The 23,997-nt window shown below is 38.9% G+C and overlaps 1 protein-coding gene across 2 annotated transcripts; it reads left to right on the plus strand.

Annotated features, from left to right (window-relative positions):
* The first annotated feature begins 1,263 nt into the window (after positions 1 to 1,263).
* Positions 1,264 to 23,547, plus strand: usp10 (ubiquitin specific peptidase 10). Of its 2 annotated transcripts, XM_084933721.1 has the most exons (15): positions 1,264 to 1,555; positions 7,135 to 7,203; positions 7,572 to 7,617; positions 8,046 to 8,105; positions 9,588 to 10,820; positions 13,825 to 13,916; positions 14,462 to 14,571; positions 14,654 to 14,712; positions 14,802 to 14,905; positions 15,333 to 15,432; positions 16,223 to 16,403; positions 17,274 to 17,439; positions 18,105 to 18,249; positions 18,824 to 18,889; positions 20,617 to 23,547. In XM_084933721.1, the coding sequence occupies exons 1-15, from the start codon at positions 1,535 to 1,537 to the stop codon at positions 20,802 to 20,804; spliced, it is 2,640 nt and encodes an 879-aa protein (XP_084789847.1). In that variant the 5' UTR covers positions 1,264 to 1,534; the 3' UTR covers positions 20,805 to 23,547. The 2 variants fall into 2 exon arrangements, with proteins under 2 accessions (XP_084789847.1, XP_084789855.1); XM_084933729.1 differs by lacking the exon at positions 8,046 to 8,105.
* Positions 23,548 to 23,997: the final 450 nt, after the last annotated feature.

Genomic DNA, 23,997 nt, shown 5'->3' on the forward strand with positions numbered 1-23,997 from the left:
CCACGCCCACTAGTTTGGGTGTTGTCCTGCACTGTCGAAGGCATTACTCATTTAAAAGGCACATGGGGTTGATTGCATGTAGTTGCTGCTGTTTATTTCACTGTTTTGACTGTATTTATGCAGCTTAAATCACCATGGTTCATAAAAAACAACAAAAATGTGCTTAAAATAAAACGTTTATTTTTATTTAACTTTCAAAAAGAAAAAGAAAAAAAAATTGCGATTCACGTCCAACCTGAGGTGAGAACACATACCGCGCATGCGTTCATACTTGTAAGCTCATAACATTATTTTTAGCATTTCCGCCGAGGCATTCACAGATTTCAGAATAAATGTCTCGAGTGCTTAACTTGCTCTGCGATCTGTAATTATAGGTAACATATTCTTCCGTGCATTTCTTTAAGACATGACCACGAGAGTGAGGTTCAACCATCCACCATGACCAGTAGTGGGGGATTGAAAAGATAAAGGAAGAAAGATAAAAGAAAAGAGAGCATAAAGAGACAAGAAAAAACACAGACTAGAGGGAAGAAGTGATTGGAGAAGAAGTCCTCAGTACACCACAGTGTATTACTTGAAGTTTTACAGCAGTCTAGTTTAGAGCATATTGCAGCATGAATAAGTGATGGATCAGAGTCATCTTATCCAGGCCTTTACCTTATCATCTATAAGCTTTGTCGAAACAAATGTTTTGAGTCTAATATTAAAACTGCAGAGACTCTCTAGAACCTCTAGAAACCACAAATAATCCTGTAGTCTTAGAGGGTGGTGTGATGTTGGGATAATATGGTACTATGCGGTCGTTAAGATCTGATATGATGTGATATAGCTGTGATGAACACAAGCAAGATAACCTATCAGTGAGTGTAAACCATCAGCAATCATAATATCACAAACTGAAGTTACACTGAATGTGATTTTTTTTCACAATACCTTGAAACCTTTGCAGGATCTTGGAGTGCAATTTTATATTCTATTATATTTTATTTAGTGTTTATTTATTTTTCAGTTGAGTTTAATTTTGGTTACTATCCACACTGCGTTTTGCTCTTTCGGTTCATTTACTGTCCAAATGCTGAAACTTTGTAAATATAAAGGCAATCATCTGCACCCCGTAATTTATTTCTATAAAATTTTCGAGTATTGTTAATATTATTATTGTTATCATTGTAAGTAGTAGTATTCGTACTAAAAGTATCAATGAAGCATTTTTATTATGAAATCTTAGACTCAGCACTCACCGGAAGTATTTGGCGTTACTCCCTGAGCTCACGCTGCCGTTACAACCGACCGCGCGCTGCTCTGGCTAGCAAGCAAGGAAGATGCTAGACAGAAATGGCGGTGACGGCAAGGCGAACAGCATGAAGTGCTGATGCATTACATAGATCAAAACTTTCGACTGGCAGGACACCGTTGGGCAAATGACAATGACGTCGAAATAGACCACCTTTTGTAGCTGTCAGTAGAAACCTACAACACCTTTCCGGGGGATTCTTCATCTCGTCAGCGGAGGACAGAAAACCTCACCGGGAGCATGGCTTCTTACAGCAACCAGGTAGCTAGCTGGCTATCATTAGCCTCCAAAACAACTCGTGCAGTCTCTTATTTTTGGACTTCAGATCGCTCTTTGATTCTGCACCATTTTGACCAAAGCTAACGCCACACAATAATTTAATTTTGGTCAGTTGTGTGTTGTTATTTTAAACATTTGGCCTGTCGTGTCATTGAACTGCTGAAGTACTAAAAAGTGCTTGCTAATGCCCCCCCTAAGCCTCATTGGAATACCACCAGCATGGTAACGTGAGCTAACAGGCCCCAGGTCCTTCCATTCAAATGAACCAGCAGTACTTTCCGTTGCAGTTCTTGGGGCGATGACAACCGCTTTTAATTAAACGACACGAAAACTTGCTGAAACAAATGTTCGTGATACTTCGAAGTTATAGTCCACAAATGTCATGTAATATTTCTTAGAGAAAAGTGACCGAAAACTGCTGCGTGTATGCATGGCCCACCTGCTCAGTGCTGCCACAGGCCTGCTGCCATATCTTATTTTTATAACTACCAGTAAGTTATTGGTTTTCTCGGGGTAGTCAGAAAGCATAATAACGGTCTAGTGGAATATTTTGCATGCGATCACTTGGCGTTTATAAGTGTTTCTGGAGCGGTATAACGTTTTCGTGCTGCTCGTTTAGCTTCTAGTATGCTAACTGTTTTGCACAGGTGGTGTGCTTAGACTTTGCGGTCTGTCCGCTAGCTAGTTAGCTAAATACACATTCGACAGTGTGGGCCTTCGTTGATAGCGAAGAGTTACTTGATATGGAAACAATGAGGATCAGGGTTGAGCTTCCACGCTGCTTACAGAGCCACCGTCCACGTGACTAAGCTTGGATTGGAGGTAACCTAACAAGTTTGGTGTTATTTCTGGAAAAGCTAGCTGTCATGTTGGAAGGCCCATTTTGAGGTCTAGTTTTACATGAAGAAACACGCCAGGTCTCTAGTCTACTAGTAAGAGACTCAATTAAAGTTTAATTAGAGAAGAAAAAGCTCATATAGTAAAAATTAATCAGAAATGGAGTCAAGTGAAGTGTTCAGTTCTAACTTTTTTTAGGAAACGGAACCTGGCTAACCACTGTAGTAAGGAAAATCTGCTGTACTAAAGTAATTCTGCATGCTTTCAACTTTCTTCCTGGCTTCCAAATTGAGCGTTTCTATTGGTTCACTCTTTATTAAAGTAAAAGTTTCAGGGGAAAACCGGCTGAACATCTTTTTTCCCCCCTTTTAATTTACATGTCAATATTTGGTGAAATAAATTCTCATAACTGAACTGACTGATACAGAGTTGCATAGTATTTTTTGGTTTTTGTTAGTATGAATAGCATAGAGTGAATAGTAATGCATGGAAGCTTTCACAAACACTCTAAATTAGTGTTTTCCAGACTGTGCTCCACAGCAACAGTAACCCAGCAGATCTGGAGCATCATCAACTATTTCATTGGGTCTGCTTTCCTCTGTTTGTCACCACTTTTACTCTGTTACAAAACCCCTCATTTTAATAGCCATCCCTCTGTAAAGTAGTCACAGAAGGCAGGCGACTGAAAGGTTTGCTGTTGATTTATTCTGTGAAATCGCTGAGTAAAAATACTAACACTGGGGCTAAAATTGGTCGATAAACAGGTGAGGCAGTAAAAGACATATGAGCACCAGAAGGGACATCGGTCTTCTGAGTAGAAGTTTAGCAAACAGGTAATTCTGGAAATGCTTATCAATTCTTCTGCACTGGGAGATAAAGGCAGATAGTGTTCTGCTTGTGGTAAGTCATCTTGTTAATGCATAATCTACCAAATGTGACACTTCAAATTAACATACCATTATTGCTCCTTTATTTTAGCTTATTAGTAAAGTTGAACTAGTTTGAAAACTAGTTAAAGGATTTCAGTGATTATATTTTATTTTTTGGGGTGGGGAGGTAATTTTATTTGGGATTGTATTGGTTTTTGGTTTAGTTTAATGACCTCTAAGACAGTTAAAGTAAGACCACTGCTGTGCCTTAATTAAAAAAAGAGAAGACATTTAAATTACATGAATATTTAAACCTTTTATTCCGATAGTCCTGTTACGATAGTCTGTCAAAAAAGTGTATTTTACCACTGTCAATGTAGACATCTGAGTCAAGGTTTTCTAAAGTTGTCTTGACCACAAAAAGCCTTACATCTCTGCTGAAATACCATCATTAACCTTAAGCTGTAGTTCAGGGGTATGGGCACGGTAGCATTTATTGCTTGTGTGAGTACAACGTGTTATAACACCATAAAGATCTTTACACAGTGATGGCTATTTTTCATTTCTGAACACGGGAGCTGTATTTTATGTATCTCATCTCCTTGTATCAGCAAGGCTGTGTAACCAATGGCTTTCCCTTTAGATCTTACTCATCGACTGTTAGAGATTAAAAAAAGCTGTAAAGAAGTTTAAGTATAAACCACTTCAGCTTTGTTACTGAGGGATTCTAATAGTTTGATCCCTGTTTTGAAATTAGCATGTGTCCCATTACAGATGTGAAAACTGAAAACACAAAGAAATCCATGATTGGGAAACAGGAAATTGTAAATTAATCCAATTTAAAGAAAAACAAAAAGAAAATGCCAGCTCTGAAGATTAGTTATCAGAGTAACTTTACTTTTATCAACAACTATTGGCCAATGTGACACATTAAAAATGTAGCAGCATCAAACTTTAAGCATCCTAAAAATGAATGTAAAAATAAATCTGCACCTTAAAAACATTTTTCACTCAGTGAGTTTAGCTGCCATTAATCTGGAACTTGTCCTTGGGATGATTAATATCGGGGGCCCACAGGATGAAATTGTTCTTCTAGTATCATCTTCATCATCTTCATCTTCCAATGGGAATCAGAATGTTCAAATAAGTCCTCATATTAATTAAAAGCGAATATGTGCCTGTGTTATGGCTTAGTCTGCTGTATCAGAAAATTGAAAGTGTTCGCACATTTATGAGCAGTTGCTTTTGCCTGAGAGCAGATGAAATGGAAATGATTGTAACGCCGTTATTTGTCCCAATTTTTAATAATTTTTTTTAATGGTTTGTAATTATTGCCACCCTTTTTACTTCATCACACTACCAGGCAGGCACAGGCATGCTCAGCAAACTCATTGAAAAACTAGTCTGACCTTATTTGTACTGGCACTGCAGCATTTTTATGTTTAGCCAAGTTGCCCATTAATAACTCCGCAGATCAGTTTAGGTAAACAAGCCTGTGCTTAGAGTAAAACAAGATTGTTTGCGCGACATCAGTTTTAGAATTGTCGTAGTACATATCAGTATATTTCACAGCACTGACATCGTTTTAAATTTAAATTTGTGAACCACACTATCGCTAATAGTCAGTCACCAATAGTGAAACTCACTAAAGTCTATGAATCACCTTATCTTTCTAGTCTTATTCTTATGACTACTTATTCTTCTTACTTCTTATTCTTGGCTCTTTCTTGTTTGTGTGATGTCGTCATTAAATTGTGCTAAAATCATACAGATGGCTAATTTGTTGTAATCCGCAGTCCAAACGATCAGCAAGGGAAGCTTAGTGTGGTACGTGTGGCATGCCTGCAGAAAGGAGCAAAGGGACATTCTTTCTGTTGTGATTGTATTAGCCATCCTGAGGCCGCTGGATCATGGCTGGCTGTTTGTCGCTTGTAGTGCCATTTCAGCAATGTGGGCCCTCGCGTGGGGCCTCGTTTGCAAAAAGTTATATATGCTTGAGCTGCAGTTTCTTTTCTCTGTGACTACCCTTTCACGTTCCACTGTTTATTGCACCGAAAAGATTAACAGCATGGCTAGTGAGTCCATTTTACCTTTTTTAAGTTGCGCATGTGGGCCCTTCAGTGGCTCAGTGTTTTTTGGGTTTTTTTTTTTCCTCTCAAAGTATAACGCACAATTATAGTTGATGTCGTGGTGATTCTGTGGAAAATGAATTAATAACACTGTAAGCAACATCAGAAAACAGCAGTGTAGTAAAAACATGACAAATAATGTTGGTTTTTATACAGTCCGCCTAAACGTCATCATCAGAGGGTGCATGACGAAGCGCTGCGTGAAGATTTCTAAGCCTTCTCATTTATTTTGCCTGCATCCACTACACATAATATGAACCCCTACTACCATAGACCTGGCTTCATTTGAAGGTGGTTGTAGTGTGTGCAATGAGTAATATTGTAGTTTGATTGTTTTTGGCTAATCTAATAATGAGTTAACTTTGAAGTCTTAATTTCAAGTTCATATATGCAGCTTTCCATAAGTGCTGGTCTGCTGGCTGAGCAGCTGACTACTCATTTAAGTCTAGCTGGTTGCTTTATTAAAATTTCAAAATAGTAAACTTCTAACAGTTTTAATTTTGCAATGCATATACATTTTTTGATACCTGAAATATCAACTTCAAAAACAATTCGAAGATGATCATAGATTTTATGTTAGTGCCACCTCCTCGTGTCCTGTGTGTGTGCGCGTGCGCTTCACTGATGAATGTTTAATGGCATGTAGCGTCTTGAACACTACAAGTGTTAATTTGGTAAACGCGGGTGACACAAATTGTTGATTATAACAAGGTCTGTCGGTCAGTCTGAGAGGTAGGGATGGGAATCAAGAACCAGTTTTTGTAGAAAGCTGGTTCCCACTAGTCAATTTCCTTGAAATTGTTAGTCTGCTTGCCTATCAATAGTGCTTATCCATTCTTGCACTCGCACTACAATCGGCTGATTTCAGTTTGTGTGTTATAGATGGAAAATAGCAATGGTAGTGACTTTCAAAATGGAGCCGGTGAAAATGGAATGACAATTGATAAATGAATCGAATGATAAGTGATATTGATAACGGAATCGAAATGGCTAAATTCTCATCAGTTCATATGCCGTCAGTGATGGATTCTTTCCTCTGCTCTCTATTTCACCATGTCTGTGTGTGTCAAAGCAGAAGCAACTAACTCAGCTACACTAATAAGTAAAGTGAAGATACCATTATATAAGGGGAGTGGGTGGTATAGGTGGAAAAGTAGGTAAAATATGTTTAATTCAAATCCCAGTAATCTTGTGTCACCTCAAAGCAGGCACATGTGTTAAAAGCAGTCTGTGAAGTTACATCAGAGGCCTGCTTTGGCTTGTTTTAAGTACAACAATGCTTTTTATGATGCCTAAAGGTTAACACAAAGCATTCAAAAGAATGCTTTGTGTTAACCTTTAACAAACTGACAAACCTACTTCACCTAGATAAAACAGGTCTAGGTTCAGAGCTGTTTGTGCTCATGGTTTATGTATAACACTGCATGACTCATCAGTTTGCACAGGTTAGCATTGTAAATTGAATGGGTGATGAAGGACTGCTGTATGTGTCCTAATACCTAGATTCTGAAATGACGGCACCTTATGATTGCATTCCAGTTATGAGGTTGAATGACCTGTCTACAGTGAACACTGCTTAAATTTTTTCCCCTTGATTTTATATTTTATACTAATGAATAATCTGAAAGTTCTTGATTGTTTTTAACTTTTTTTTTTATTTTATAGTGTGTTTTATTCCATTGTCTTTCCTTTTCAGTTAATGGTTGTATTAATTTTGTTCCCACAGTACATCTTTGGGGAATTCAGCCCTGATGAGATCAATCAGTTTTTTGTGACTCCACGATGTTATGTTGAGGTAAGCAGATTGGTCCAGAAAAAGCAGTAGCGGTCATTATTCCATTAATAAGTCATTATTAAATTAAAGAGAAAGAATTACATTTATTTTTTGAGTAGTCGCGTTGGCCTCGTCAGGATATCCTCTCAATGGAAACAGGTTTCTGGAGAAATATAATTCAAATAAATTTGCTTATCAGCCCTAATAGTCCAAAATCAGGGCTTCAGGATTACTGAAATTGACCATTGAGCCAAAATGCATATATCTGGTAAATGGTAATTCTACACTTGAAAATGGTCTTAAGATAGCAGTCATGTCTATTTGAAGTATTACTTTTGTGGTTACCTGCTGGGTCTTTATCACAACTTATATTTTCTCTCTCTTTGCAGCTTCCTCCGTTCAATGACAAAGTCCAGTGTGTCACTCAGTCTTCTGGTATGTACTTTTTACATAAGCTAATTTCCTACATTTTTTAAAAAAATTTTTTAATTATTCAAAATACATCAAAATACTCTAAAGTAGACATGGGCTGACTGTTCTCCTGCTCTTAGTTGGCATCAAGTTGTTTTTCAGAGCAGGACTAAATGTATGGCTGAAGCCCAGGTATAGCTGATCTGGCTTGCCTTGCAGGAAGATGCTTTTCCTGTCATTTATTTTTATTTTTTTTTATACATTTGTGCAATATTGTTTGAAACGGTTTATAAATTCCACTAAATCTTGACCCTGCCCACCACCACCACCTTTTTTTCTTTTTCTTTTTTTTGCCCACCAAAATCAAAAATGTTAGAGCAGCCACCTTTCTTTCAAATAGTACCTATATGCACATGACAATTGCCTTACCTTGATTTGTATTGATTATTTAGGATCTTACTGCACTCCTGCTGTACCTTTTATTATGGAGTCTATGGGACTGCAGGTTTGCGGTGAGTTGAGGAGTCTGATACCCTCTTGTACGTTTGCTGTAAAACTGAAAATCCAGGTTTCAAAAACTGGTGGCTTTCTAAACTTTTTGCCTGTATTCTTTCTCTTGCCTGTTGGTAAAACCTATAAAGCTTTGCATGCTTAAGGTACTGCGAAGTATCTTATCTTTTCTTGCATATAATACATTTTCACTACTGTAGGTCTCCGTTAAAATAAAATTGAATTGCATTTTAATGACTTACCAATCACAGCTTATTTACTAAGGGCATAGAGATGATTTTATGCGGTTGCTAACATGTGTGTACATGTTTATCCTTAAATTGAGGTTTCACTGCTGAATGCATTTTACAGTAATGAAGTGCAATTTCAGTAACACTAACACTAACAGATTCCTCTCATCTCAGTAGAGGGAGTACCTTGTGTTTCAGTGCCCTCTTACCTTCTGCAGGGGATCAGAGATTACATTTGGTTGGCCAATCAGCCGTGTCATGATGACTTGGATGATTTTTTTTCTTTCATATTTGCACTTGCTAATGTTTCACCTTTGCACTTTGCACCTCTCACTGCATAATAACTTACAGTTCAAACTGCTGTGTGACACATTTTGTCCAAAAATTAACTTAAAAAAGCTGATGTATTTGTTTTACATTGTTCTGTATTGCTGAAGTTTCCAACACTTAAAAATGCTGTTAAAAATATTCAGGAAGTAAGGATTATTGATGCGTGTCTGCAGTCAGTTAAGCCAGACTTCCTTTCTATTGACTACCTTTGGTTATCAACCATATTGTATCCCTTTGTAATCTCTTTTTTAAAGTGATTTTAGACACTTGTTAAATCGCATGTCATTGCCTAAATAAAAAACAAACAAAAACATTTTAATTAAATCTTCAAGAATGATTGAGAAAAATGGTATCTCAAATTGTCAGCAAAATAAACTTGGCTTATAATAAACCATTAGTCAAAACTATTGATTGTCAACTTGACATTGAATGTTTTTTTGTAGCAGTTTAACTTGAATAGTTTCAACATAATATTGATAACATCTGGCCACTGACCACACAGGATTGTGCCAAAAATGTTTTTTATTTATTTATTTTTAGTTTATTGTTTTCCCCCCCTTCAAATCAGAATCATAAGTAAGTGAAAGAAGTTTTATCCCTAAGACTATATTGTCCTTCCCAGACCCAATTTTAAGTGTTGAATCACCCCACTTCTGGAATTTATGTGAGACCAGAAGGAATTTAGTTTGGATTGGACAGCAGTAGTTGTCAAAAATAGGTCTAGAAGAATTTCTTCCTTTTTGTTGGTATCTTTGATCCTGTCAGAGCTCCCACGACCCCCTTGAGTAACAGTTTGCTTGTTCAGGAAAAAGGATTTTATGTGACGTTCTGCAGCAAAGTCAGATACCACAGCCTGGTTTTAATATGTAGGAATTAATCTAAACAGTGCTCTGTATTTCTAATTGACTGAAATATTATCTGCAGGAGAAGACTATCAGCACATTGAGTTTGGTGTTGACGAGGTGATGGATTCCAAGGCTGTTGGGGGCAACGATCCTTTATACAAGGTGTCGAGTACCCTAAACCCACAGGCTCCTGAGTTCATCCTGGGCTGCCAGCCGGCCCAGAAAGCTCAACAGACGGCTTCTCCAGCAGCTGATGTCCCTGACGGGGCACACTTCAACTCACTGGACGGACCTGACTCGGAGGCCTCAGCCCTGGACAATCACCAGCCGTGCCCGGACATGGACGGACTCCCTGGCAACCTGGGACAGAGAGAGCGAAAGAAAAAGAAAAAACGACCGCCTGGGTACTACAATTACCTGGAACCGTCAACTGGCAGCAACAGCAGCAGCACCAGTACAGCGGATGGGACACCTGTGACAGCACTGGTGAACGGACATGCACTCAGTGGCCCACACCACAGTACTGAGGATGTGGACAGTAAGGCATTGTCAGGGGCTGAACTTTCCACCCCGGGACCCGCCTCCACAGCAACACCAACAGCTGCTGTGGCAGCAGCCAAGTGTGCCCCCACATCCACTGCCAATCAGAGGACTAGTGATAGCCCTGATGACTCTTCTTTGGACTTAGCAAGTGGAGCTGCCTCTTTATCAGATGGCAACAATGCAACTTCCCCCTGTTCATCCTCCTCTCAAAGCAGAGGGATGACAGAGGGACCAAGGACTGCAGATCAGCAGCCAGATCATTTGGCTCCACAGAGCCCTGAACTTTCAGATACTCCACATAGCCCCCTCTCCAAATCACCTCTTCCTACTTCAGCTGCTGTCATCTCTGTCATCACTTCCATTACGACTACTGAACTAGAGGGAGGAGAGATGGCAGACAATGGGGTGGCAAATGGGCTAACAGAGTCTACCACTCCTGTCAGTGCAGATGGACACAAAGAGGACATTGAGAGTGGGGACCAGGTTCAGCAGGTCATCCCAGAGTCAGCTGCCCAGTCAGTAGTGACAGAGCAGGCACATTCACCTGCCACTCCAGCTGCACCTACTGCTAATCTTCCGAAATCCTGGGCTAGCCTCTTTCACAATTCCAAGCCTCTACCTGGTGGCCCTCAGGCATTTGTGGAGGTAAAGAATGTTGTGGAAGCAGTATCTCCCTCTGTCGCTGTGCCAGAGCAGCCTGAGAAAGTTGGGGAAGTAAAAGAAGGCCCTGTCCATGTATCTGAGGATCCTATGGCCCCTAAACTTGCAGGTATTTTATAAAGAAGCTGATAATTTACCTTCTAAAAACATTCCACCATTACTACTTTTTAATTAGGTGTAAGTTTATAACTTATTTTTTTCCAAAAAGTATGTTCTGCGAAATTCAATCCATTCCACTTGGTGGCAGTGTTGAGGTGATTGTACTGTTCATTCTTGCATATCTAACAGAATAAGCTTTTAAAATTGGCATCACTGGAAAGAGTAGGGTATATTTTAAAAAAGAGATACATTTTTGCAGCTCATTATACTGATGGTATGGTAAGTTTGAGATGCACAGATTTCTCACTGACAGCTTGTTTTAAAGAGAAGTTAAGGGACTGTTGCATTCATTTTCAAGAAATGACCACTAGATGGTGGTGCTACATGCAGGATGGCTATCAGATTTTATTTATTGTTTAAATCATTCCAGTTATTCCTATCAGAGCTGCAGTATGGGTATAAATGATCAACTGCAAGGAGCTGAGATGTGACACCTCATGAATACTTTGTTTTTTTACTTAAGGAAATGAGATAATGATTCAAGATGAGTCACAGCCTCAGATTTCACACAGTGAAACAGCATCTTGAAATGTGTTATTGATCAGAACAGTCTGATTTTACAAGCTGGTAGACAGAATGAAAAATGCAAAAATATTGTGTTGTTTCTTGTCCCCAAATCGTATTCAGTGTTTTGCTCTTAACAGTGGTGTGCTAATTGTTTTCTGGGGAGATGAACCTAATAGGGCTGCCACGATTAGTCGACTAGTCACGATTACGTCGACTATCAAAATCGTCGACGCGTCGTTTGAAGCTTTGTAAGATCACAAAAGATGCAGGAATAAGTAGTAGGATTTAAGAGTGTAATAACGGACTGAAACAGAAGATGGCAGCACTGCATGTACAAGGATGCCAGCTGCCGTTAAAACCCGAAGAAGAAGAAGCTGTGTCCCAGAATTCATAGCGCAGCCCAGCTCAGTTTACAACAATGGCGGCAGCTAGTTAGTTTTAATATTACTCTTATTATTCTTTCTTGGTCACAAAATAAACGTTTAACATATTTTTAGGCGAGAATGTAGCTGTGTAAACCTCAAATATCTGCTCAGTTTATCAAGACACCACATATTTTCAAAAGGGCTCCGACGTTTTCGGTGACGTCTGTTACCCACTAGCTCGATAGCTAGCCGGGGTCACGGCTCACCAGAGCCCGTGAGAACACCGGACTCCCGGCAAATAGTTTTCAAACCCACCGCCGTCTTTCTCAGGTTAAATATATATAAGTCACTTAGATAACTTCAAAATGTTATCGTTTGGCTTTTTTTTTAGTATTTTATTTGTTCCTGAGTAAATCGGTTTGGCTGAGATTAAAGTTATAGTTTTTACACAGCTGAATAAACGTCAAGCAGACAACTGATTATCAGAAGTGTGAGATGCTCGAGAATATACTCCGGTGTCCCGTTATATTTTAGATAGCAAGGAGTTTATTAAACTTCACCGAAACAGTCTGCAAATTTCATTAAAATTTAATAAACTATCATCTTGTCTTTATTTTTAGTTAGCACATACCATAAACACTTAAAGCTGTAAGCTAATGATAGTTGTATAAGAGCAGATGCTGCTGGTGCAATAAGCTGTACGCTGTATGTCCAATGGATGCATGATCTGATTAGTCGACTAATCGAAAAAATAATCGGTGACTAGTCGACTATCAAAATAATCGTTTGTGGCAGCCCTAGAACCTAATTACACTACATTTTGTGGTTGTTGTCTCAGAAGGTTACGGGAACTTACCAGGCTTAATTAGTTTGTCCTCTCTGACACTGGTTTGAGGTAGAATTTAAACACAATCCTGTGAAAGTTCACATATTCAACACACCGTCTCTCTTCTAAGGTACCCTTCAGATATTATGCGTACCTTCAGATAAAACTTTCTCATTTCGCGTAGCGTGACAGCGATCAATCTTTGCCATTTTTTTAGGGAGTAGTTATTCTAGAAGTGTGCAGAAGTACACACAATGCAGGTATGGCACAACATAGCAAAGAAGGTAGGCTATAATTATTAATGCATTTACTGTAAGATGGAAATGTATACTCGCTGTTGAGTAGCGGGCATGTTGGTTCCTAAGCATGTTAATTTAAATGTGTTTATTTGATGGTGTTTAGTCTGTACTAGCCACATTTGAACTTAAACAACCAGCCTAGCTTGAAATACACCGGTTTGGAGCCACAGACTAGCTGTTTGTGTATATATATATATAAAAGTGATTGATTGAAATGGACCAAAAAGAAAAAATAATCTATCAATGTATATATATTCTTTAGCACTGCAGCAAACTACCTTTTTTTTCTGCCTTTTCTTTATATGCAAGTTTCTTGGATACTTCACACTTGTGTGCATATCACTGTTCAAAAGTAGTTAGAGGTTGGTAAAATCAGAAATGTAGACCATAATCAGACATGAAACAGTGTCCATTTCTACACTGTAAATATGTATATATTGAAAAAATATAATACCCATAGGAAAAAGCTGTTAAAGGGTCGCTGTCTGTGACTGACATGATAAATGAGATGCGATTAACTGACATTTAGTTTTAATTGTGGTAACTTAAAAGTGAGCTCAGTGGTTTGACTTGTTATGAAAATGGAGACAATGCCAATTTGTAAAGAAGTAACAATGATTGTACTTATGATTTATTTGTTCCGTCTAAATGTGCATTTGCCTTTGTTCCTTTAGTCTCAGCCAAATTGATGTTTTTTTGTTCTTATTTGTGTGAAACTATGAAACTATTCCCACGTTACCATGGAAGCTGTCTTTTTGAATGACAGTCTTCCTTCCTAGGCGTGGTACAGCAAGACCTTGGTCTTATTCATTCAGTCTCTTATGCTGTTGCCATTTGAGGCAGGAATAGACGAAGAAACAATTGTTTTGATTTATCGCTATGACACATACTTTTTTCATTGTCACAGCTGTGCGAAGCTACCTGTTTAAGAATATTGTGTTTTCTTTGAATCCCCAGAACTTATTGAGAATGTGAAGTTGATACATAAACCAGTGTCTTTGCAGCCGAGAGGACTGATCAACAAGGGAAACTGGTGCTATATCAACGCTGTATCCTTTTCATGCTTCATATTTTATTGTTCCTTTGATTTTAACTACTTGGTTGTTAGTTTCTTGATGTTACATTGTTATTAAGCCAAATGGCCCAAATCTCAGGGCACGTGTGCCACTGTAAAAATATTGGTTGTAACGTTGTTTCAGAACCTTTTATAGGGCCTGCTCGTTTGATGGCATTTAGATTGCTAACAACTTAGTTATTTTGAGGTATATCTGGTTCATTTGATATCTTAACATCAGTCGCGTGTAAATGTGATAAGATATTGCTGACAACAATGCTGTGATTTTGGTGTCTGTTTCTTTGTTTAGTGTTGGGATTTTTTTTCTCTCAAACTGGTGGAAAATTTGAGACTTTTCCCACGTGTATTTGAACTAATTGAATGCAAAAGATGTCTCAATTTTAAGACTTTTAAAGATCACCGGGGATTTCCTCAGTTTAAAACTTAATCACACATTTGCATCAAATGCAGATATCTTTAAGTAGCTTGTCATAATACCTTTCCTACACATCATTTTTCACCTTGACTCTGAACACCCAGACTCTACAGGCCCTGATTGCCTGCCCTCCCATGTATCACCTGATGAAGTCCATACCTCTGCACAATGAAACGCAGAGACCATGCACCTCCACACCCATGATAGACAACTTGTAAGTAGCATTTCTACAAGTTTATATCTTTTTATTAAAATGCATCAGCCATAGAGACATCTCAGTTGTTTGTGTCTCTCAGTGTAAGACTGGTGAACGAGTTCAACAATATGCCCGTGCCATCTAAAGCCAAACAGCTGGGTAAGATATTCCCACAGCATGCACAAAGATATTTGCGTCATTTCCTGTTGGCGTCACTGATGATTTACGATTCCTAACTGTGTTTACAGCTGTTGGAGATAAGGTCACAAAAGACATCCGACCTGGTGCACCTTTTGAACCAACTTACATTTACAAACTCCTCACTCTCATCAAATCAAGTCTTTCTGAGAAGGTAAACCACGGTGTCAGCTTTATATAAACACTGCAAATCAGCATGTAAGGGTGTTTTTTAATTTTTTTAAATAACAATTTAAATGTACTTCTTGTGGGACAGACAGTGCCCACGGGAGGTTTTGTTGTGTTTAAGAAACATTTCAGCAGGACATAACTTGTTTGCTATTTAACATTCAACCTGCTGATTCAAGTCTGAATCGGTTTTAATTAAGAAAAGAACTCTGATGCACTGAAGGAGATGGTTATCTTCGATATTTAATGAGGCTTCCTTTCATCCTGCCTCTTACTGTGTGCATGCTTTCTTTCTGTTTACCTCAGTGAATGAGTTTGCTTTTTTTTTTTTTAAATGTCTGCAAGATTTTCATTTGACTTTAGGCATTCTTTGAAGAGTTAATGTGGCTGATGTCCTTATGCTTTAATCTCAGGGTCGACAAGAGGACGCAGAGGAGTATCTTGGGTTCACGCTCAATGGATTGCATGAGGAGATGCTAGCATTGAAGAAACTAATCTCGCCTCAGGAAGAGAGTAAGTAACTGGTCTATGAATAGCATATACCAGGTTAAGTCTAAGCATGCTTTGCCCTTTTTTGCGTATGTTATCTTTAGAGTAGCTTCCCTAGTGTTGGCCTAAATTAATTATAAATAGAAACAAAAAGCTAGTATTGCAGCATATTAAATCATTTCCCTCTTTTCCTTTTTCTATTTTTTTTATTGTAAGCTGAAATCATTTTAATTGACTTTTGCCAAAATGGAAAAATGTCTCAGAGGGGAAATTTCGCATCCAGCTTGGTCTGGGCAGAGCTGCTGCTACTGAGAGAGCCTGAAGTGCCTGAGTGAAGCTGTGGACATATTCTCATGCCTTCATCATTAGACCAAACTTTATAACAATTCTGATAACTTTACAACCAAAGACCAAAGGACTGCTAGCTAAGCTTTGACATGGAAATTGTTCCAGAGTTGTACAGTAAACCCTTTTGGCCGTTTTTACAAAACGCAGCCACCCATATGCGGGGGTGTTTTTCACAGGTATTGTGGAGCTCTTCCCATCACAGAATGACTTAATGACTGTTGATATAGCACTTTTATTTATTTTTATTTTGAAAGTAGCACTGGCAATTGTCCAGCAAATGAGAATCTACTCAAATGAGAGCCAATCAATCCAAAACCTACAGCCCTATAGTTCAGAATGGAAGATATTTGTACTTATCCCAGTTAAGAAGGCTCAGTTTTAGAAGAGATTTTGCTTTCAGGCACTTTAAAGATCAAATAGCTGTTCTTCAGAGTGGTTTACATTTATTTATGTTTTTCTTTAACAGAAGCTCCCACACCTAATGGGCCAGAGTCCGAGCCAGGTGTGGAGGAGGATGGTGCTGATAAGGAGGAAGAAGGTAGTGAGGATGAGTGGGAGCAAGTGGGTCCCCGAAACAAGACTTCGATCACTCGCCAAGCTGACTTTGTCCGCACACCCATAACTGATATCTTTGGTGGACACATCAGGTACATGCCAGATTGCTGTGAAACCCTCTGTATAGGAAGAAGTTCTGATTAAACTTAATAATGTTGCATTGTCTTGCTTCCTGTTATACACCAATCAAAAATTTGTATCGGCTCCATCTGCGAGTCCTCAGCTGGTTATTGGGTTAAAGATTTTGACCTCGTTTCATGGTGACATCACAAATTAGTCATCCACCCCCAGTTTTTTCCAGCTTTTCTCCAGCACGCACCACAGCACTTCAGAATGACAGCCCATGTGGGTCAGTGCGGTCAAAAGTCTCGACAGCATGACGTGGGGCAACCATCCACAAACAAAGGTCTTAACTTTCAGACAAATTGCAAAGTTAAGAATCTGCGGCTGTTGCCTGACTAAATAATATGTTCTGCGAGGTTCTGGTCTGGCACGGTGATGGTGTACACTGGTTGCACAGTGTTTTAAATGTCCTTAAGGATTTTTTTTTTTTCTCCGAAATGGTTGTGAGAGAAACTGAATATAGGCATGTGTTTACAGAGTGGTGGGTATGCCCACAGAGCTTGGCTATAACCCATCTACTTCTTTTAAACCGCTGTTCAGAGAAATTGGTTTGACTTGGGGAATTACAGCAGTAATCATTAGTAGATTATCATCTTTCTTGAATTTAAAGGTTTAATTAAATGACTTGCATGATTATAGTGAAAGCTGTAAACTGCAAAACTGAATCCCTCTGAGTAGTTTTAACAGGAATTTCAGAAAGTGGTTAGAAAGTGCATCGTAATGTATTTGAGCTGATTGTGTTATGTTGTATGTTTTGACTACTGAGAGGTAATATTATTAAAAATCTTGCTGGTATTGGTTTACAGTTCTAACAACTGGCTGTTTTGCTTCTTTCTTAGATCGGTGGTGTATCAGCAAAACTCTAAAGAGTCGGCCACTCTGCAGCCATTCTTTACCCTGCAGCTGGACATCCAGTCAGACAAGATCCGCACTGTCCAGGAGGCTCTCGAAACCTTGGTGGCTCGAGAGTCAGTCCAGGGCTACACTTCTAAAACCAAGCAAGAGGTATTAGAAAAGTAAACTTAGATGACATGTTTCAGTTCAGATCGGTGTTGCGTTGCAGTTTTGTGATCTCGAATTCCTTTTTTTCCTTTCTTTTTTTCTTAATGTTTTTTCTGACTTTAACAGATCACACAAAATAACGTGATTTTGTGTAGTAATTTATTTTTGGAATGATGTTTAGATGAAGAGTGATGTTGGGTACACACTGTAGAACACAACATCACTGATTTCATCACACATATTGTAATCATTGCCTTGAACCATGATATAGACCCAACAACAACTAAAGAAAGAGGAAAACTTCAGGAATCGGTGCAACAGTGCTGTGTTAGAACATCAGGCTAGAAGAACTGGTGCAGGAACATCTGCTCCACAGCTGTATAATAAGCTTTTTTTTGGGGGGGGGGGGGGGGGGGTTATCTTACGCTGGTCTTTTTGTCCTGAAATGTTACTTTGGTACTTCTAAAAGCCAGAGAATATAAAAACACGAGGTGCTGCTTTGAACATCTTAGCTGATCTTATTTCCAGCAAAATGTTAAAGCCTTGCTTTGTGTTCACTTTTTTTGACAAGTTTTATTTCTACAGTTAGTTTTGTAACTGTGAAACTGTATTATTTGATGTGCATGGTAAATTCTGCGACTGCTCACTGTTCTCGCTGTTGCTTTCAGATTGAGATAAGCCGAAGGGTTACTCTAGAAGAGCTGCCCCCTGTGCTGGTGCTCCATCTCAAGAGATTTGTTTTTGAAAAGTCTGGAGGCTGCCAGAAACTGACAAAGAATATTGATTACCCCGTTGACTTGGAAATCAGCAAAGGTATGGCTAGATCAACACTCCACTGAGGTGTCAGTGTCATTGCAAGGCCTTTAATTCTATTTATCTACTCTATACATGTGTCAGTGTTATACTTGGTTCATGAACAGCAGACAGTGCCTTTAAGAGTTGATCCAGATAATTGGTGTGCACCATAACAAAGCAGACTGCCAAAAGTTGAGAAGTGTATATTGTTTTTGTTTTTTTTGTTTCAAGCTTTTAGAATTAATGTAATAAATGTGGTTTTTAAAGTGAAATTGAGTTTATACTGTGTTGTAGTCAAATATGCCACAAGTGAATGTGCTAAAATTGAGCTTACAGCTGCAGTTTATACCATCAAATTATGACATTTCAACTTCTTGATTTGACAGAAATTGTGCAAACTCAGATGTGTTTCCAAGTGACTTTTCAGACCTCACTGCTTGTTAATTACAGCAACATCAGCATGATTTTCATTAAAGGCTGTCAATTTTCACATTGCAACAGTAAAACATGGTGCAGAATGTTCTGTGTTTTTTAGTCCTGGTTTAAGCAGTCATTAAAAACATCATGGTCTAATTAGTGGATTTTCTTTCAGATCTTTTGTCCTCTGGAGTGCGAAGCAAAGTTGTGAAAGGCCAAAGAACTTACAGGCTCTTTGCAGGTTTGTGTTTTGTTAATTTGGGCCATATTATTTTTATATCTGCTGCATAATGTTGTAATTAAGCTTTATTTTATAATCTGTTGTCACTCTGGGAGTTAGTAATTCGTTGTGATGCGATTCCACTGACCACAAAATAACAATGCTGCCAAGGGTGAAAAAAGATTGCTGTTCTGTCTTGTTGAACCTCAGCTGGTTCTTTCATTTCACACCAGGAAATTATTTTGGATAGTAATGCAAAAAACACAAACATCACTCAGCTCAAGCAAAAGCCACATTAAACATCCTGTTTTATTTTCAAGTGTTGAGCAATATACAAAATATGAAAAATGCACAAACAACTGTCAATAACAATCTCGAGCTTGGAATGGTTTGAGTTCTGCTTTATCCCTAATATGTCAGAGAAATAGATTTAGTGATTAGGATATCAGGAACATACAGTCATGTTAAAAAAATTCAAAGGTTATATCAGGGAACAAAGTCATCTTCCTTAGCGGGTTTTAAAATTGGGTAAATACAGCCTCAACAACATCATTTCACACAATGTCATTTTTTTAGTTAATTAAAGCCAAGCCAAAAATGCAGGAGTGAAGCTTAAATACATCTTTACTGCTCTCAAAGGAATTAAGAGGGTAAATAGCAGCCAGGTGCAACTGATCATTGGCAACACCTCAGTAAAAGCAGACATTTTGGCAGTTTGCTGGTCTGCAGCATTCAGGCGCGTGTTTGTAAAATACCACAATCTTGGGAGTGGGTGTTCCAACGAATTCACCCCAAGGCCCGGCTGTGTAATTCTCAGAAACTGCAGGTTACCCAAGAGTTAAATCATTTGTAGTTAGCATGTTAAAACTGAACAAGTATGACTGGTTTGGAAGGTTTGCCAACAGAACGCCTCTTCTCTCTATAAAGAGCGTGGCAGAACAGCTTAGGTTTGCAAAGTTGCATCTGAACAAACCACAACACTTCTGGAACAATGTCCTTTGGACAGATGAGACCAAATTAGAGATGTTTGACCACAATGCACGGCACCACGTCAGTCGACCAAGAACTGATACAGATTCCTGCGCCTTCCAAAGTATTCTAGAATCAAATGTTAGGCCATCTGACAACCAGAGGACTCCTAGATTAGGCGATGCAGCAGGATAATGTTCCCAACCACAGCAGCAAATCTACAATAATGACTGAAAAATAAGAGAATCGGGTTGTTTTGGTGTTCCAGTCAAAGAACAGGCCTGAACCCCATTGAAATGTTGTGTGATGTGACCTTGAGAGCTGTGCATGAATGAATGCCTGCAAACCTAAATGAACCAAAGCAAACACAATTTCCAACCATGTGAGAGAATGAAGCTGACACATAAAGCTGCTTATGCATTTTTGGTTTATTTATTCTTAAATATATGAGGAGACATTGTAATATGTTTGGTTTTTTTTTGATGATCCGAGGTTGTACTTTCCTAATTTTCGTAGCAGTTCCAGGCTAAATGAGTTCTATTACATCCTGACACTTTGTTTTCAACATGACATGACATGATATATATGCGCTACTAGATATATGTATGCAGATGTACTGTAGGTATAGTGTATTCTTTACGCTACACCAATGTGCTGATCACCTGATTTTTACTGGCTTGCGTTTACTTAAGAATTGCTGGCACTACAGTGCCCAACATTGAAGTCATGGATGAGTAATACCTTAAATAAAATTTTCCACTTTTCTCCAACTTCACCAGTTGTGTATCACCATGGAAACAGTGCGACAGGCGGTCATTACACCACGGATGTCTTCCACATCGGTCTTAACGGCTGGCTGCGCATTGACGACCAGACAGTGAAGGTCATCAACCAGTACCAGGTGGTGAAGCAGACTGCAGAGCGCACCGCCTACCTGCTGTACTACCGTCGCGTCGACCTGCTGTAGACACACACGCACATCCCAACGTACATGCAAGATACCCTGAATATATTCACAAACACACACAGAACATGCATCCTCAATGCACTCGTTGACAGTACATCTACACACGACACAGACACACAAAACTAATGAACAGGAACACTGCCTAACTTGTTCTCTTGCAAGATTTTCCTCTTCTTCCCTCCTGTCCCCGCTTTCCTGAGAACCAGCTTTTCCAACACCTTTTTCCTCGTCTCCTTTTTTTCTTCTCCTTTTCTGAAGAAGAGAGGCAAGCTGCATTCACAAAGATTTCCCTGTGACTGCTCTCTTCTCTGTGCACCACTGCTGTGTTTTGAGTTCCTCTTTTTTTGATTTATTTTTAAAGCAGCAAGGAAGGACTGTTGAATAGGCAGACAGATTGGGGTTGCAGGTTAGGACCTGAGACTCACCTCTGACTGAGCCCACAGCTCGGCTCAAACAGTGGACTCGCTCATGCAAGAAAAACTATCCACCACGGGCTGCAAATGGACTATCAGTGTTTGCCTTTTTAGTTAAGGGGGAACTGTCGGCCTAGTGAATTTGCAGCAGTTTAAAAGCCTGTTAATTGCCCTCGTGCATTGAAAAGGCCCAGCACCAGCATTATCACAAGTCTCTCCTCCCAAGGCCAGGTTTCTTCTTTGCCACCACCACAACCACCACCAACTCCTCCTCCGTTTTGTCACTTTTATGATGCTTTTTAAGTCTACTGGAGCCATCAAAAACATCGGGGGGTGGGAAGTGAGTTGGGAATGGGAACTGAACGTTTTTGTTGTTTTTGAGATCCTTCTTATGTTATTCGGGTTTAGATTTAGGGGGTAAAAGAAAAAATATCTACAAAATATTAATGAGCTTTAGAACTTAATAAGCTTCTGTGCACAAAATATAAACTGATTGATTACAATATGACAGTAAAATGCATATTTTAACCAATATTTAGATTCAAATGTAAAGGAAAGAAGTCTAAGGTCTAGCTGACTGAATGCCTGTTTGGGTTCTGAAGGAATGTGCCTGTTTTTTTTGTTTTGTTTTGTTCTTTTAAGACTCAGTTCTTACACTGGAGAAGTGGCAGCCAGTTAAGACAGATCCCACTGCAAACCCCACTCTTGTACATTTTCTTCTCCTATCATGATTTTTAATTGTTTGTCTTTTCTTGTGTAAAGGTTCCATCTGTGTACTGGTGGCTTATCAGTGTAGTTTTGAGCCCCACCATCTTCCTTAACCCCCAACTCAGCAGAAAGCAGGGGGGCTGCCTTAGGTTCATTGTGTGACGTTTTTCCACTCAGTGTACGAGTCTAACCCTAATCAGGCAGCGACTGCAAGTCTAATGTAAGTGAAGAGTAAAGGGAATGTACCTGACACCTGTGTATTTACTCTTTTGTGGCTCCGTGTCTCCTCACAGTGGAGGGAGGAAAACTGAGTGTTGCGGGGAAGTGGGACAACATCTGCGCTAAGCTCTGCATAAAGACCCCAGGCATGCACATAAAAGGAGCTAGTATTTGCTCTTGTTGAAGATGATTTTATTTTCTTTTGATGATTTCACTTATTGTGATGATTTTTGTTTATGTCACTAAAAAATGTTAGGTTTATTTCTTTTCTGTTTTTCTTCGTCATTGATCATTTATCGGATGTCCTAATGCTCTTGCTCCCTTCAGAACAATATGCTTGCATTTAAGTTGGTTTGAAAAGAAATTACAGCGGCTAAAGCACAACAAATAAAATTGAACTAGTTCTTTGCTTGAATTTTATTTCAATTTATGTCATGGTGTTTTTTGTTTTTCTTTTTGGTTTTTTTGTTTTGTTTTTTGCTCAAGGTCCATTTTATTCCAAACACCATTGTCAGTATCTCAGTATTAACACAGCAGCATAAGTATTTTCACATGATTTTATACAATAAGAACTGGGGACATAGGCGAGATAGTGGTTAACCATTTCCCTGCCTCCGATCAAAGAAAAGCTGCAGTGTAATGACATTTATTTTCTTTTATTTTAAGAGCTTTGTGTGAATTTAATAAGTCTCTTGAAACGGGAATCAATGAGAAAGTTGGTTCCTATCTTTAAATTAAAGTTTAGTAACATAGTGACATTTTTCAAAATTACACACTAGATTTAAAGTATTTTAGCATCGTTACGTGGTGAAAATATTGATTAAAGTTCCTTGTAGGTTTCCAAATCAGAAGCCTTCCCCACGTGAAACCAAAGGTCAACATTATATATAGGCCCTACAGCCTACCATTCACTTTATATCCTACCATTTTTCATTCAAAGTCTCGTTGCCATTTGTCGTCACAGTCCGCTGATCATCACACACAGGGAATGGCATGCTGCTTAGATAGTCAGTACATCCCAAAATCTTTCACCATGGTTCAGTCTTGCCGCTGGCTTCGTAGTCATTTCTGCAAACATTGTGACATTGTTGATTTGCATTCTTTCTTTTCCCTTTTTAAAGAATGTTTGGATGATGGGACTTTGGAACAGATGGCTTATGCTCTCAGTTGTATAGTTTTTATCTCGGTCTCAGATGGCTGGTCAGGAAATGTGCTGGTGAAATGCTTCGATGATGTCTTTCTTTCAGTATGTGCTCCTAACTCTAATGTCTGCTGGGAACTGTTGGGATATTATTGACATAAAAAAAAATCTATACTGTCTTTTAATTTCAAGCCTCCAGCATCTATTTTGTTTATTGTTCAAATAAAGGATTGTGCAAAAAGCAGTTTGCTAATCAAGTGTAGTCTAAAGACTACCTGGCTTCATTATCCACTGAAAACCTTTGCAGCCTCTACTCCGCGGACTGGCTTACAGAAACGTGCACAATAAACTGAAAAAACAAACAAACCCAAAATGATCCGCAGAGTCTTGGTCTACCACACATCCTTTAATTGGTCTCTTGTTTCTGTATGTCAACATGTACTATGTGCAGTATTTGTAGTATGTTATATCTCCCCCTCCTGTGGTCTCACTGGCAGCCTCAGTGCTCTTTAAGGCCATGGCTGCTCTCGCCTCCGTTTGGTTTAATGGGAAGCAGACCCATCATTGAAAAATTTGCAGTGTAAGGGTTTTCTGCCCTTTAGTGTTCTTTACTATTTATTCCTTTCTTACTATAGCTCACTCCTCTACTGCAATGTGGCTTTACTGTGAAATTTACAGTGGAGTGTAGTATTTTTCTTGTTAATGTTAGAAG

Source organism: Perissodus microlepis, chromosome 1 (genome assembly GCF_051167445.1).
Source record: "Perissodus microlepis isolate ML-2025 ecotype Zambia chromosome 1, ASM5116744v1, whole genome shotgun sequence".
Taxonomy (NCBI): Eukaryota; Metazoa; Chordata; class Actinopteri; order Cichliformes; family Cichlidae; genus Perissodus; species Perissodus microlepis.

Coding starts and splice junctions, on each gene's coding strand:
- usp10 (XM_084933721.1), top strand. CDS start 1,535: ATGGCTTCTTACAGCAACCAG. Junction 13,917..14,461: donor ACTGGTGCTATATCAACGCT/GTATCCTTTTCA, acceptor CTGAACACCCAG/ACTCTACAGGCCCTGATTGC. Junction 18,890..20,616: donor AACTTACAGGCTCTTTGCAG/GTTTGTGTTTTG, acceptor CAACTTCACCAG/TTGTGTATCACCATGGAAAC.